Below are 14,303 nucleotides of genomic sequence, written 5' to 3'. Positions count from 1 at the left end.
CAAAGAAACCTTTCAGTGCTAAGTTGGCAGTGGACATATTCACCAAATGCTATCACAACTGACAGTAAACATACAATTTCATTTTTCATTTTAGGTGGCTAAGGTACTACAGAGAACCAAAAACTCCTGCATTAAAAGCTAACAATATTATCAGTTTGCTTTGTGTGATAATGGCTCTCTAGCTATTTGTACAATATCACATAAATAGTACTAGTGATTGCTTTTAAATAGAAGTCTTATTCTACTTTAATGTTATCACTGACATTTTGTTATCTTATCTGACAAAAAATTAAATAATCTCGCTATGAGTTATTTCTTTAAATATTTAAAATTCTAAAAATCTAAATATTAAGCCAATCTTGATAGATGGAAACAAATCAGAAGGAAAATCCTTAGGTAGCACTGTCTCCTCTTTTAATATTATGCATATAAATGCAGACTTCATGTAATCATTTTATTGCATTCTTTGTTAAAAAAAATATCCCACAATCATATGGGACTGCACATTTTGTTTGATTTTATCCATTTCAGTGAAATTATTTCCCTTTCCCCCCCACAAAGTAAAATCGTGGACCTTTTCATGCGAAGCCAGGTGAAAAGTATTTCAAACCATATGCAATAGGCATGATTTCAATATAGTTAAATATGTTACTACTAAAAAAATTATTTAAATCTATAAGCAATCAACATGTTTTATTATTGTATAATATCTATTGTACAAATTAATCTGAACTCATTCTTCCCAATTTATTTCAATCTTATATACAACCAAGAAGAGTTTCACCCAATAACCCCTGCTGTAACAGCTCAAGTTTGATAAATATATCTTGCTTAACTGAGGTGGATTGCAAAAATTATAAAAAGCACCATTTGCTTTGTAATCCCTTCCTGCTGCAACACATTAATAAAATGTGGATTGAATGGAGGGTCAGGAAAAAAATTACTAAAGGACCATGGAGAGGTACACAAAACCTACAACACTTTTATCAAAGTAGATATGCCTTTCACTTGCTCTAAAACTTCATCGTTTACAACTCTCGGTAGCAGGCAACAGAGAGGCATATCAGAGGTATAAGGGTTCCATTAAAACCTGCTAAGAAAAGAGTTAATTTTGGAAGAAGAATACATTTTTCTTAAGGTAACTTCCCCTTGCCATATAAGATATCCTGAGAATTAATCCCTTTAAAGATAGTCCTTGCTTAATAACTGCCCTATATAGTGACTATTTGATAGTGCTGAAAAAGTTACTTTATAACTGGTCCTCTCATGACCATTGCAATGTCTCCATGATCATATGAGCTCCCTTTGCACTCTGCATAGCCAACTTTCAACAAGCAGACTCAATGGAGAAGCCAGCAGAGAAATCATAACTTGTGGTCACATGATTATGTGTCAGTTTACAACTAGGGTGATTTGCTTAACAGCAAGAAAAAGTGACATGATGAGTCCATTGTGGTCATGTGACAACCATGTCACTTAGCAATGGACCTGCGAGTTCCACTTATGGCTAAGTGAGAAGTACCTGTATTTCCTCTTAAACAATATCCTATGCACTATCTAACAAACGAAGCACAGAATGATGTTCCAGCTAAACTGCGCCTGAGTTTAACCTGCAGTTGAGTCTGGCTGAAACTGTGGTTGACAGACTTAACCAGTTTCAATTGGGAAAATGAGCATCTCGATCATCCTAGACCAAGCCAAATCCAAAAACACTAGGGAATTCTTGAAATTTAGCAGACAAATCAGCCATCAATAGACACATAGAAACAAAACATGTTTACACACTATTTATAAAAATAATAAAGGTGGAATTACAAACAAATAAATAGTACTGTTTGTCAACTTAGCAATGCTACTTGATTGCTATTTTAATTCTATTGCACTGAGCTAAGAGTCTCATTCTTTTAAAAAAGGACTCCTTTAGTTCACAAAAAAATTTCAACTCCACTAAAGACTTTCACTAGTAGGACAAGGATGTGTTTTTTGTTAGAACTGTTCCTGAAAATCTTGATCTAGAGTGGAGGAATGGATCCTCCAGAACCCAATGAATGGATGAGAATTGCAGGAAAAGGGGATTTGCCATGTGCTGTCCTTTTTTTAGGATGTAAGTGTGCTTGTTTTATTCGCAAATATATAGGTTTCTAAGAAACTAGCTTGATCAAGGACCAACAAGGAGCATCACCAAGCAAGGATTAGAAACTCAGCTTCCAGTAGTTTTGCTGGTACACAATACTTCATCGACAGAAATCTCTCATAAAGCTAAACCCAAAGGGAAACATATCGAATATTTATTCTACTATATTCCCACTCTTGAGAAGACATCTTAAGCAGAAATGTGAGAGAAAAGTTTAGGAGATAAATGCAATAAGTAAAATAAAAATACCCCCTGTGGATGTTTTGGATACAAAAGACACCAAGTTGGGAGATACTGCTTATTAATTTAACATTTCTGTTTTGAATTCACCATGTATAGGTGTTAAAATTCTTAATCATAGAATGGATTAATAAACATTTAAAATATTTTTAAAACTTGTTTAGAAGCTGTATTAAAGACACTCTTTATTTAAAAGGTTTGGAAGTTGTTTGATAGATAGATATATCTAGTTTATATATCTAGTTGTTTGACAGATATATCTAGTTTCTCATAAATTGTGTCCACTGAAATACTAATAATTTGAACTATTTTTGTTTCAGTATATCTGGTTTATACTTCAACATAAAGTGTATATATGGATTTTGATATGCCCTGCTTTCTCAAAAATATGATATACTATATTTCACATTGAGTCCTCTTGTATCAAAAAAATACATTTTTTATTTTTAAATTTGTCACTTACTAAATAAATCAAAGTAAATGCATTACCGCAAACTATGATCTGACGATGTTTGGAAGTTACTCATAAACTGCAAGCTGGTTCTAACTTTACAAAAATAGCATATTGAACTAATTTTCAAAAAACAGTGAATTGATTTCTTTTCCTTAATGTTCCATCATCCCTAATTAGTTTATGTAATTTTAAATGCCATCTGGAAAAACAGCATATCAAATGTATTTGCATAGCAAATTGGAGTTTGATTTCTGGATGTAATTGTAATCTTTACTGAAAATTACACACTGGTAATGTTTACCTTTTAAAATTCATTCTCACTCAAAATCTGCATCTAATAAGAAATACCCAAACAGACCCTAACACACCCCTATTTACTTGCATACAGGTAGTCCTTGACTTATGACTGGTCGCTTAGCAATTGTTCAAGATTACAGAACTTCCCAAGGGCTACTCACAACTCAGATTTAATGTTTCAACAGCTGCCCCCCCACCCGAATCATATGATCACATTTTGGGTGCGCAGCAACTGGCCCAGATTTATAACCATTTGCAGCAGCCCATAGTCACTCAATTTTCAAAGTTTTCTGCAAAAAAGTGATGTTTAGTTCCGAATTCCAGCAAAAAAAAAAAAACACCAACCAACACTGAGGACAATAGATTCACTTAACAATTGCCAAGTTCCCTTAATGACCAGTGTGATTCACTTAATGATTGTTGCAAAAAGGTCGTAAAATTGGGTCACGTGGTAGCCCACTTAATGATTGGCATGACTTACAACCATAATTCCAGGCTAAATGACTGTCGTAAGTTAAAGACTACCTGCACACTGGTGCAAAATCCTTGTGACTACTGTGTTACTATTTGTACATAATTTTTATACATGCAAATATACAGACACAAGCAGTTGACAGCCCATTTGATCTGATAATTAAAGCACCAGGCTAGAAAGCTGGACACTGAGTTCAAGTTCCAACTTGGCCCTGAAAGCCAGCTGGCTGACCATGGGCCAGTCACTCTCTCAGCCCATCTCACCTCACAGGATTGTGGTTGGGTGGGGGGAACGGGAGGAGGAAGGTGTTTTGGATATGTTTACTGCCTTATTTGTAAAAAAAAAAATATGGGATATATAAATAAATAGCAATAGGGAACATATTTCATTCTTTTATGCTGGTCAATCCTGGCAATGTAATTACATTAATTATATTCAGTGCTATCACTTTAAAGTGGTAATAATTAAGTTGATCAAAATCATACTGTACCACTTTTTTTATCCAATTGTTATCCAGTTTTGACACATGACTACAGAAGACAAAAGAAGACTACACAATTCTGCTCTTGAAGGTAGCATCTGGTATGCGAAAGTGGTCCAAAGCGCCAGTTGCGGAAGAAATTTAAAGAAAAATGCAATCCTACAAAATTCTCTCTAGCTTCTCCATTGTGGGTATCCAGGAATATTAGCTATAATTAATTAGGATTTACTTTTTCCATTTGGTATACAAATACATAGTAGTTTATTGGTGCAAATCAGAGTCTCAAATTATGGAATATAAACTCCATTCATGTATAAAAAGATATGGAATAATCTGTATTTTGCTATGGCATCTGATATAGATCTGCTGGGACAAAGACTCAGGCTATTTTGGCCAGGGCCAAATTAGCCAACAATTTAATAAGGAACTGGCATATTACATTGGCTTTTATGACAAAACTGGTACAGAAAAAAAGAATTACTGGGGTAGGCACTTTTAATAAATCTTTTGGTCTACAAACTGAACAGTTTGCCAAGACCTCCAGCAATTATAAATGATCCGTGAAAAGAAAAAAAAATGGCTAGACTTTCCAAGAGACAGAAAAGGCATACAAAATGCATTCCCACTTAAGAAGACTATTGTTATAAGAGGTACAAATTTAAAATATGACAAGCTTTCATTGTATTGTTTCAGATCAATGTAGCCCATCTTTAAAGAAGGAATATTAGTATATGAAAACATAATCATTCAGGTCTACAGACAAAACAAAATCAATAACAAAGACTCTCTGGAGGAAGCAGAATATAGTAATATTTTAAATAATTTAAGCAATGTTGTTACCTTTCCAATTTTCAGGAATGGCTGATAAAATGTATTTTAGCTTTTAGTGGATGAAGCAATGCAAACTGCATCCAAATAAGCTAAGTTACAGTTATCTATACTGAAATAACAAAACCAATTAAATTATGCCTATTAAATAATGTACTGGATAGCATATACACAACAGACAAATATTAGAAAATAAGTGACAACAGTTTAATAGCATAAATTTAGAACTGTTTATGTTACTGAACAATTCAATTAAAAAATCAAAACATAATCCATTTTTACATATTTATGAGTCTCTGTAGATATCTGCTATATTAACACTACCTTGCTGACCTTACAACCTTATAAAAGTTCAATTCTAAACTATTTTAGAAAAGATATTTTACACCCTTACTCTCCGGTTAACTATTTAATAAAAACATTACCAAATATGGGGAAAAAAATCTGAAAAGCAGAAAAAAGAAAACAAACTCCAGTTTTCAGACCTTAATAGGAAAAAAAAAAAAATCATTTCTTTCGGGAATGTCTAGCTTTGGGAGAAACTATAATACTTCCAGATTTAACATTCCACACTAAAGCTTTGTCGTCTTAATTTTTTCTGTTATTATCTGCATGTCTCTTCATTTGCAAATATGGATTTATTGAATGGCTAATAATGCAGAGGTAGAACAGGGAACACTCCCAATGTTGCTGAACTATAACTTTCTGGATCACTTTCTACTGGCTATGCTACTTCCTGGATCCACTTTCTACCGGCTATGCTACTAGAAACTACTTCAGCAACAAATGGGAGTAATACCAATTGCCTACACAAGGACCAAATCTGGAATGTCTGTAATGCATTGAAAAATAGCAAGGCACTTACCAGTATTTGCAACTAATAGAACATAATGGATCACCTCTTAAATTAATTGAGCATAATAACCCCCCAAATATCATCAAGGCAACATTACAGTAATTTATTCATAACATTTCATTTGTTGCTTTGGTTTATTTGAAAGAAGATCAAACACAATGATATGATCCTGCTCCTTGTTTATTTCCTCAGTTTTGCAGTTTGTTTGAATGGTTATCAAATAATCTGTTTTACACAGTAACGACAAACTAAGCATACGCGCAGTTTCTTTGCCAGTTCTGTATTTTTATACATTGAATATATACAAAGAAAATAGCCTGCCCTCTCTTGAATGTCATGGCTGAGCCAGACAACGTAGGTAGTAAATATGACTTCCTGCACTGCAGTTGCAGTTCCTTCAAAATCTTGAGGTTTCCACACTTGAAAGCTAGTGACAAAATGGCCTACTTGGGGCAATGTGATTTTAATTTGATTTAGGAACAGTTTTGCATCCTGAATGCAGTGTACGGCTTTAATGGAGAAAACTGCTTCTACATTTACACCCCCAAATGAAATGAACATTTTCATTATATCACTAAAATGTTCCATATGATCTACCAGCTGGTGAGGATGCTAAGTTATGTCAACAAACCGAAAAGTTACCCAGCCCTAAATGAATCATATTTTTTTTGAATTTCTGGTGGAAGAAAGAGAAGCAATTTAAGTACATTTCAGAGGGGGGAAGAGAGAGAGAGAGAGAGAAAATATGGAAATAAGAGAGGTTCACAGTATATGATTAACTTTTTGTATTTATTCTATAATTATGTAAAACTTCCAATGCTTTCAATGTAGGCTTTTGAACTGTGAATACTGTATATGACACTCGTTACATGATTGTGTATATACATTTGTTCCATATTAATTCACAATACTTATCTAGGACCATTGGTTGAACTCTAGATTACATATTTAATTTTTAAATTTGCAGTTCACTGGAAAATACTGTTTTATTATCACTAATGTTTCTCAACTTTTCTATTTGTACAAGCCACAACTACTGTGACTAATTCAAATACCAGTTGTGAATCACCATCTAAAAAAGCCCAACAATTTAAAAGGTCAAAAGAAATACTGTACAGTTTTTACACTGTGGATCATATCAAGTCAATGCTTACTCACACAAAAATAGTACAAAGTGGGCTGGCACTTGGTTCAGCAGCAATCCAACCCACTATTTTATTATTTAGAAAGCATCATTTTTGTTTTGTTTTTAAACTACTGTGAAAAAAAAACCTTAGCACAGACTACTTGCCCTCTGCATTTTACCAATTTTAAAGGTGAATAAAAATAAAATGTATGATTTATCCAATTTTCCCAGTATCTACTTGGCATCTGTAAAAAAAAATATATACATATACATACACATACACACATACACACATACACACACACACACACACATATATATATATATATATATATACACATACATACATACCTACATATACATGCTTCTACATTTACAAATATACATATATACATACACACACACAGTATATAAAACATAATAATAATGTAAGGAATACAGTAGTATAAAGGAGTTAATGTAAACCTTGCACCTCTCCCAAGTATTACTCAAAAATGCAAGCTTGGCTATCAAGTCTGAGACAACCTTTACAAGGCATTCTGCAATGCTTCCCCTGCACCTCCCCAATACGCTTATGATTCTCTAGGGATTACAATCCATACTGTGTGGATTTCTGCATTAATAACCAAGATTTAAAGTATTAAGATCAGGGACACCACACAAACGTCTAAATTTTGTTGATGAAGTTGTAAGAAAATACCTATCTGACAAGCTAAAACAAGACAGCAGGAATTACCTGTAATTTCCATATTTCAACAGAAAACAATTTGTATTATTTCCATTGCAATTTGCTATGAAACAATAGCTTTCTTAAATTCCAACTTTTTTTTAACTGGAAAAAAACTCACCCCCACAGTATGAAATCTCCCCATCATTTTTCATAATTAGCTGCATTTTTTCTTCAATTAAAACAACTATTATCAACATGACAAGCTTCCTAAATTGATTGGAATGGAGGAACTGGGAACCTGGCATACATTTTATATTATCCCATCTAATCTTTGAATGTTACTATCAAACTTTCTACAATTTATCACCACTGAAACTTCACAGAGTGGAAGCTACATACAGAAAACCAATTATGAATGCAAAATTCCTAAAGACCTCTAAATATTTCTTAAGCAGTTTCAACAGAGAGTTTCCTAGATTCTCTGGTGACTAAAAACTTTCTATCCGGCAATTAAAATGTTAAGCTAATGACTGCTTTATAAATCAAGTACACATCAACATGTCTTAGAGATACACATTAAAATAAATACAAATGTCACATGTTTACTGTAATGAAGGTTCTAACTATAATATATGAAACATCTCCAAATCAATCTTCAGATTGGGTTATCACCTAAGCCACCGATAAGTAGCCAATTTTTAAGCCATGGATGTACTACAAGGATAAAGACAGTTAAATGCATAGCATACTAGTGTGTCTAGAACACTTCTAAATATCAATTATGCTGTTCCTCTTCAGCAGAAACAGCAGGACATAATACGTTATGGTTAATTAACTAAGGCAAATCATAAACTGTATCTTCACAATGTATACATTATATACCACTGTCGAAACAACAGCTCAGTCAATTATCTACTGAGGGGTGTTCCTAGTGTATGATATCTACAATTCTTAACAACTTGGGAGAAGAATACCTAATACACTGCCTAGGTCTGTAACAAGGAAGGCACTTTGTAAGATAGCCAGAGGAAGTCCTACTGTATGTGACCTGACAAGTTATTCTCAAGAGTGCATTCTCTGCCATGCTACCTTTTCTCAGGAGTGCTTGCCTGCTGAAATCTGTGGACAATCTACCATTATAACTTTCAGGCAGGCCTTCCATGTAACAATAACACAGACGTTATTCTTTCTTCATCTTTCTGATGTCTATTTAAAAGGCTATAAGGATCTAAAGGGAAAAAAACAGGTTAAGACAGAGGTAGCTAAGGATTCAGAAACTGACTGCCTCTAAGTTAAAATCAATTTTAGTTGCGAGCAGGGTTGTACCAGGAAGAGCTGCTATACAATCTAGGGATGGCTCTTGAATACCGGACAGATTTATTACTTAATATACTTCACACAGTGTTTACTTGATAGTTATTGTAATGCTATGTATTACATATTGTGGCTAGAAATGCTCAATTAGTTAATAGAAGCAACATAAAAACATACCTAGTACCCATTTTTTAAAGATTAACTAACTTTCAATTGCCAAGACAAAGGGAATATAAAATGTGTAACCAAAGCGTAACTTGCATTAGAAAAACAATTAAGAGAAAATTATAACACAACCCCATATTGTAAATAAATATAGAACTGAAAGTTATTTCCAACTTTTACCTAAATTCTTAAAATTCTTAAAGTATATTAAGTAATATAATGTGCATTCTCCTCCAATTGTCATTTCCTAGAATTATCATTACCAAAAATATATGTGCAACTGGGTAAATGTAAAAAAAATGGTTCTTTATAGAGTGCTTTCTAATAAGATTAAATTAGGAATGTTAAGAAAAAACTACTCACAGCATGTAAAGCAATTTCATTTTCACTGACATAGGTGGATTTGTTAGACTAAATTACAGTACATGTATTAAGAAGGACTATCATTTCCATTTGTTACACAATGTAGGAATTTCATTTTTGCTACATGCCAATTAATTCACAATTCAGTGCACTTTGAGTGATTCGGTTAAATTTAGAAGTAAAAAATTGCTGGCATGTCATTATTATAGATTGCTACTAAATCAGAGTGTATCTAAAACTGCTGTTAGGTCACCAATTGTTTCCAAAACCTTATGCTGCCAAAGATAAAATCATATAGTGTTCACTCAAATCTCAAATGAATTTCCATTTTTAACTATCTGAAAAAAAGTACGATCATATACACTGCTACATTTTATAACGCTATTAATAATTCTCAAAATTATTAAACAGAAGAAATTGCTCTGCGGATCACCAAAATTTTCTCACAGAGCACCAGTAGTACCTGGCCCACTGGTTGGTGACCACTGGTTTAAAGTGTGCACGTATGTTATATTGGCTGAAGATCCTCCTGAGATTTTCCGATATGCCTGCAACATATGGAATGACAACATTGCTTCGTTCATTGTTCTCATCACTGTCTGTTACAGATGAACTCCTGTAGGATCTTTTTTGAGATTTGATGAAGGCCCACTTGGGATAGCCACACGTTCCGAGGGCTTCCTTGATGTGTTTACCTTCTTTTTCTTTCCCATCTTTGCAGGCCTTCAGCTTGGTGATGTACGATTCCGATGACTCCCATTTTGTGCTCCAGTGGGTGGTGGGAATCAAAATGTAAATATTGATCTGTGTGAGTGGGTACCAGCCTACCAGCAAAGATGGAAAAATCTCTGACTTTGCAGATCAAGAACTATAGCTTGAAAGCAGTGGATTCAAGTTTGTTCCTATCAGAATATTGCATAAGCAAAGTGCCAGCCAAACATTCCAACCAATAAAAAACTATTTTCATCAATTTCCCTCTGAAATGTCTGTGCTATTCCTTAAGCTGTTATAGAACATCCCTAAATCCTGTGGAACAGATTTTCAGGGGGCAGAGAAACCTGGAAAGAGGAGAAAAGGATAGAAGGAAACTGGCCTCTTACATCAACATAAATGTTTTACTAACTAGACAGTGCTCCAATGGAATATAGATCCAAGATGCATTACTTTTATATTTAATATGCATTTTGGGGCTTCATTGTAGTCTTACATAGTCCAATATACAGTGCTACCATCTAGGAAATGGTATTACCACACAGAGCCACTCACCCAATACATATCCATTCCAATGACTCTTTCCAATTATCCAGAGTTACATGTAGGCTTAATTCTCAGATTACAAGTTATTATTCTACCAACATTTAATACTTCTATCCAAGACTTGAAGCCCCTTTCTAAAAAGCATTGAAGACTACAGCCCTACACAGGCTTACATAAGCGGAATTCCTTTGAGATCAGTGGTCCATTTACATAAACATGAATAGGATTGCCCTATCAAAATGTAATCCTGCATTTGCCTAAATCACATCAAACAAAAGTCCATTAATTTCAGAACTCATTCCCTTCTGTATATACAGTTCTGTGCAAAAGATGCAATTGAGTTGCATAATATTAAAACGTGAAATGCTGCATAACAAGACACCTATACAAACATATTAGATCAGGAAATATTAATCACATTTTCACTTTTCACACTTAAAAATGAAAGATCTTAGCTAGATTATTTTGACATATGTGCATGCACATGCATACACGGAATTTAAGTATGGTTATAAGATATGTTCTAGTACACAGGTTTACTTCTGAGTGAAAAAGTATCAGAGAATCCCAAGGCTCTGGGCTAGATTGGGAAGGTGAAAACCAGCACTGATGACAGCAATTGCAAGCTCTAGGCATACTGTTGCCAAGAAAATGACAGAAATGTCAAAAAAGTCACCAGGAGTCATATTCCACTTGAAATAAATTTTACTTTTTTCTAATTAATGGAGTTGCTTCTAGACATTATAAGCAGTATTAAAAGGCCTGTATTAATGATCAAGAAGATAAATAATACAAATTGCTTTCCTTTTTATTTTTTACAGCATTACTACAAAATCAGGATCTCAAGTTTAGGGTAAGCATGAGGATTTTTTTCCCATTTTAAGATAAGAAGTATGAAAACCAAAGTTCTTTCCCCACAATTAGAATGTATGAATATAATGAAGTGATACTGGTAGATGGAATGTTTTTTGTTTGTCACTTCTATTATTTTCATAAATAACTCAAACCTATCTAATATTCTTCCTCCTACTCGCAACTTCTCTGTGAGTGACTGGCCCAAACTCACAGCTGACTTTCATGGCTAAGGCAGGAATAGAATTCAGTCTCCAGGTTTCTAGCCTGGTGCCTTAACTATTACACCTAACTGCCATCGTTTTTATTGGTTTTGTATGGCACATACTGGAAAGGGAAAACACACAACCCTTTTCTAATTCCTACCCTATCAAGAGGTAAGAATTTAAATTTTAGCTTTTTAATAGAATAAGTTTTAGAATAAATTGATTTTATACAAACATGCTTAAGAACCATAAAGTGCATTACAGTATACGTTTATCAAGCGCACATCCTAATTGGCCTGAATTTATTGTGTGATAATCAATCATGGCTTTTGGGTAACCTATATTTTAAAAAGCAATGTTTAGCATAAAAAGATAAGACCCTGAAATCCTTCATTACTGTACAGCATCTTATATACAGAATACAGTCTGCTCAAGTTTATAATCATTTACTACCATACATAGCAAAGCAATTCAACAAAGTATGTCAAGAAAGCGTAGTTAAACTTTAAAGAATACAATTATTATACAAATTGAACTTTAAGTCTCTGAGCTAATGTTCTCCCTAATAATTACACAATAACTGAGTGGCAATAGAAACATCAGTTATGAAATACACGAATCACATGCTAATATTTCATAATCAATATATCCTGTTCATTAAGTGTGTTTGTTTCCCTCTCTTCCCTCACATTTCTCTATTTCACAGTTTGAACTCTAAACAGAAAAGGAGCATTTCAAATATTTCATTTGGAGATTGGAGAAAACTTCAGGCCTATCCTTACCCAGTTCTGTAGAACCAGACCTTAAGAAAACTTTCTCATTAGCTAAACATGTATTGTTCGCCTTTTTATTTGTTTGGGATTCATACCCTGAGAGGATCTATGTAATAAATTAAAACCCGGGGTTGGGTTTTATGTATGTATGTATATGTGTATATATGTGCGTGTGTGTGTGTGTACATATACATACATACATAGTATCGTATCTGTGTGTATGTATGTCATACATACATATACATATATAAATGACACATACACAATGTGTATGTGTACATATGTGTGTGTGTACATATACATATACATAGTATCATATCTGTGTGTATGTATGTCATACATACATATATATATAAATGACACATACACAATGTGTATGTGTACATATGTGTGTGTGTACATATACATATACATAGTATCATATCTGTGTATGTCATATATATATATATATATATATATATATATACATGACACAATGTGTATGTGTATGTGTATATATGTGTGTGTTTGTACATATACATACATACATAGTATCATATCTGTATGTATGTCATATATATATATATATATATATATATACATATATATAATGACACACACACACATATATATATAATATATATATATATGTGTGTATATATATATATATATATATATATATATATATATATATTATATATATATATATATGTATATGTATATGTATATATATATCACACACACACATAAAATAACCGAATTATCTCATTTACAGAGACGTGACAGTAGCCCGAGGGCTTTCGACCTTTCCCAATCGGTCTCCAAAGCTTCTCCAGATCATCCTCCCTTCCCCCCCTCCCGTGACCCCTATCCTTGCCGTCTTGGTAGTCCTGCGATAAAATGAAAGGGGTCTTTTTCCCCAACCCCGACTCACTTCAGACCATCGCATTCCACCACCACCACCGACACACACACACAACCACACACCCGCGACTTTCAGACGGCACCATCTGCCGCCTTCCATACGGCCCCCCTTAAGCCACCACTACTTTCCCACGGCCGAGGCCGTCCAGAGGACTTACCGAGCTTCCCGCGGGATTCCTCCAGTTTCTGAATCTGATTCTCCAGGAAAAGGACGGACACCCCGAACGCCATCACCGCCAAGAGCTGCAACTTAGGCGGCAACATAATCCGGAGCAGCCCCATCGGCGGCTGCAGCGGCAACAGCAGCAGCAGCCGCCGCCGCTGCCGCCACCTGAGCGCCGCCGCCTCCCTGGTCTCACAACGTCCGCCCGGAGATCACGACATCACGCGGGGCGCCGACAGGGGAGGCCGGGGGATGGTGCTCGGGGAACAGCCTCTGCGGGAGACAAAAACGGCGGCCGCAGACGAGCGAGGGAAAGCCCGGCGCCGGCGAGAGCTCGTGGGGAAGGAGGAAACAAAACTGGGCTTCTCACATGCCTCGCGACGGCACACGCCCATCCGACCACCAACCGCCTCCGACAGCGGCTCAGTACGCCGGTCCGGCTCCGCGGACGGTCCCAGGCACGCGCCCGGCCACCCCAGCCACCAATTTGCGTGCGCTGCTCAGCAACCGAACGCCCGGCCCTACTCACGCCCCTTTCCTTACCTCGCCTTCCTCATCGACCAGCCAGAATACAGGTCCCGCCCCAAACCCTAAGGTCCATTGGCTTCCACTCCCCTTGTCTTTCATCGGTTGGCTTATGCCTCCCATCCGCCCGCCTATCGAGACTTCCTCGCGTAACTGGAAAGGAACTGAACCGACACTCCTCCTTACCCCCTTTTACTTATTGATTGGACAACGTTGTCCGG

General features: G+C 35.4%; 1 protein-coding gene across 1 annotated transcript in view; it reads right to left on the bottom strand.

The window, feature by feature from the left end:
• HS2ST1 (heparan sulfate 2-O-sulfotransferase 1) overlaps nt 1-14,059 on the bottom strand; it is a 100,971-nt gene extending 86,912 nt beyond the window's left edge. The window contains exon 1 of the mRNA XM_026700276.2: nt 13,553-14,059. Within this exon, the coding sequence (XP_026556061.2) occupies nt 13,553-13,676 (124 nt within the window). The 5' untranslated portion in view covers nt 13,677-14,059. The remainder of the gene's footprint in view (nt 1-13,552) is intronic.
• Nucleotides 14,060-14,303: the final 244 nt, after the last annotated feature.

This window comes from Pseudonaja textilis, chromosome 3 (assembly GCF_049901715.1).
Source record: "Pseudonaja textilis isolate UNSWEBS1 chromosome 3, rPseTex1.2, whole genome shotgun sequence".
Classification (NCBI taxonomy): domain Eukaryota; kingdom Metazoa; phylum Chordata; class Lepidosauria; order Squamata; family Elapidae; genus Pseudonaja; species Pseudonaja textilis.
Note: the sequence above shows the minus strand (reverse complement) of the source record. Positions and strands in the feature narration are given on the sequence as shown.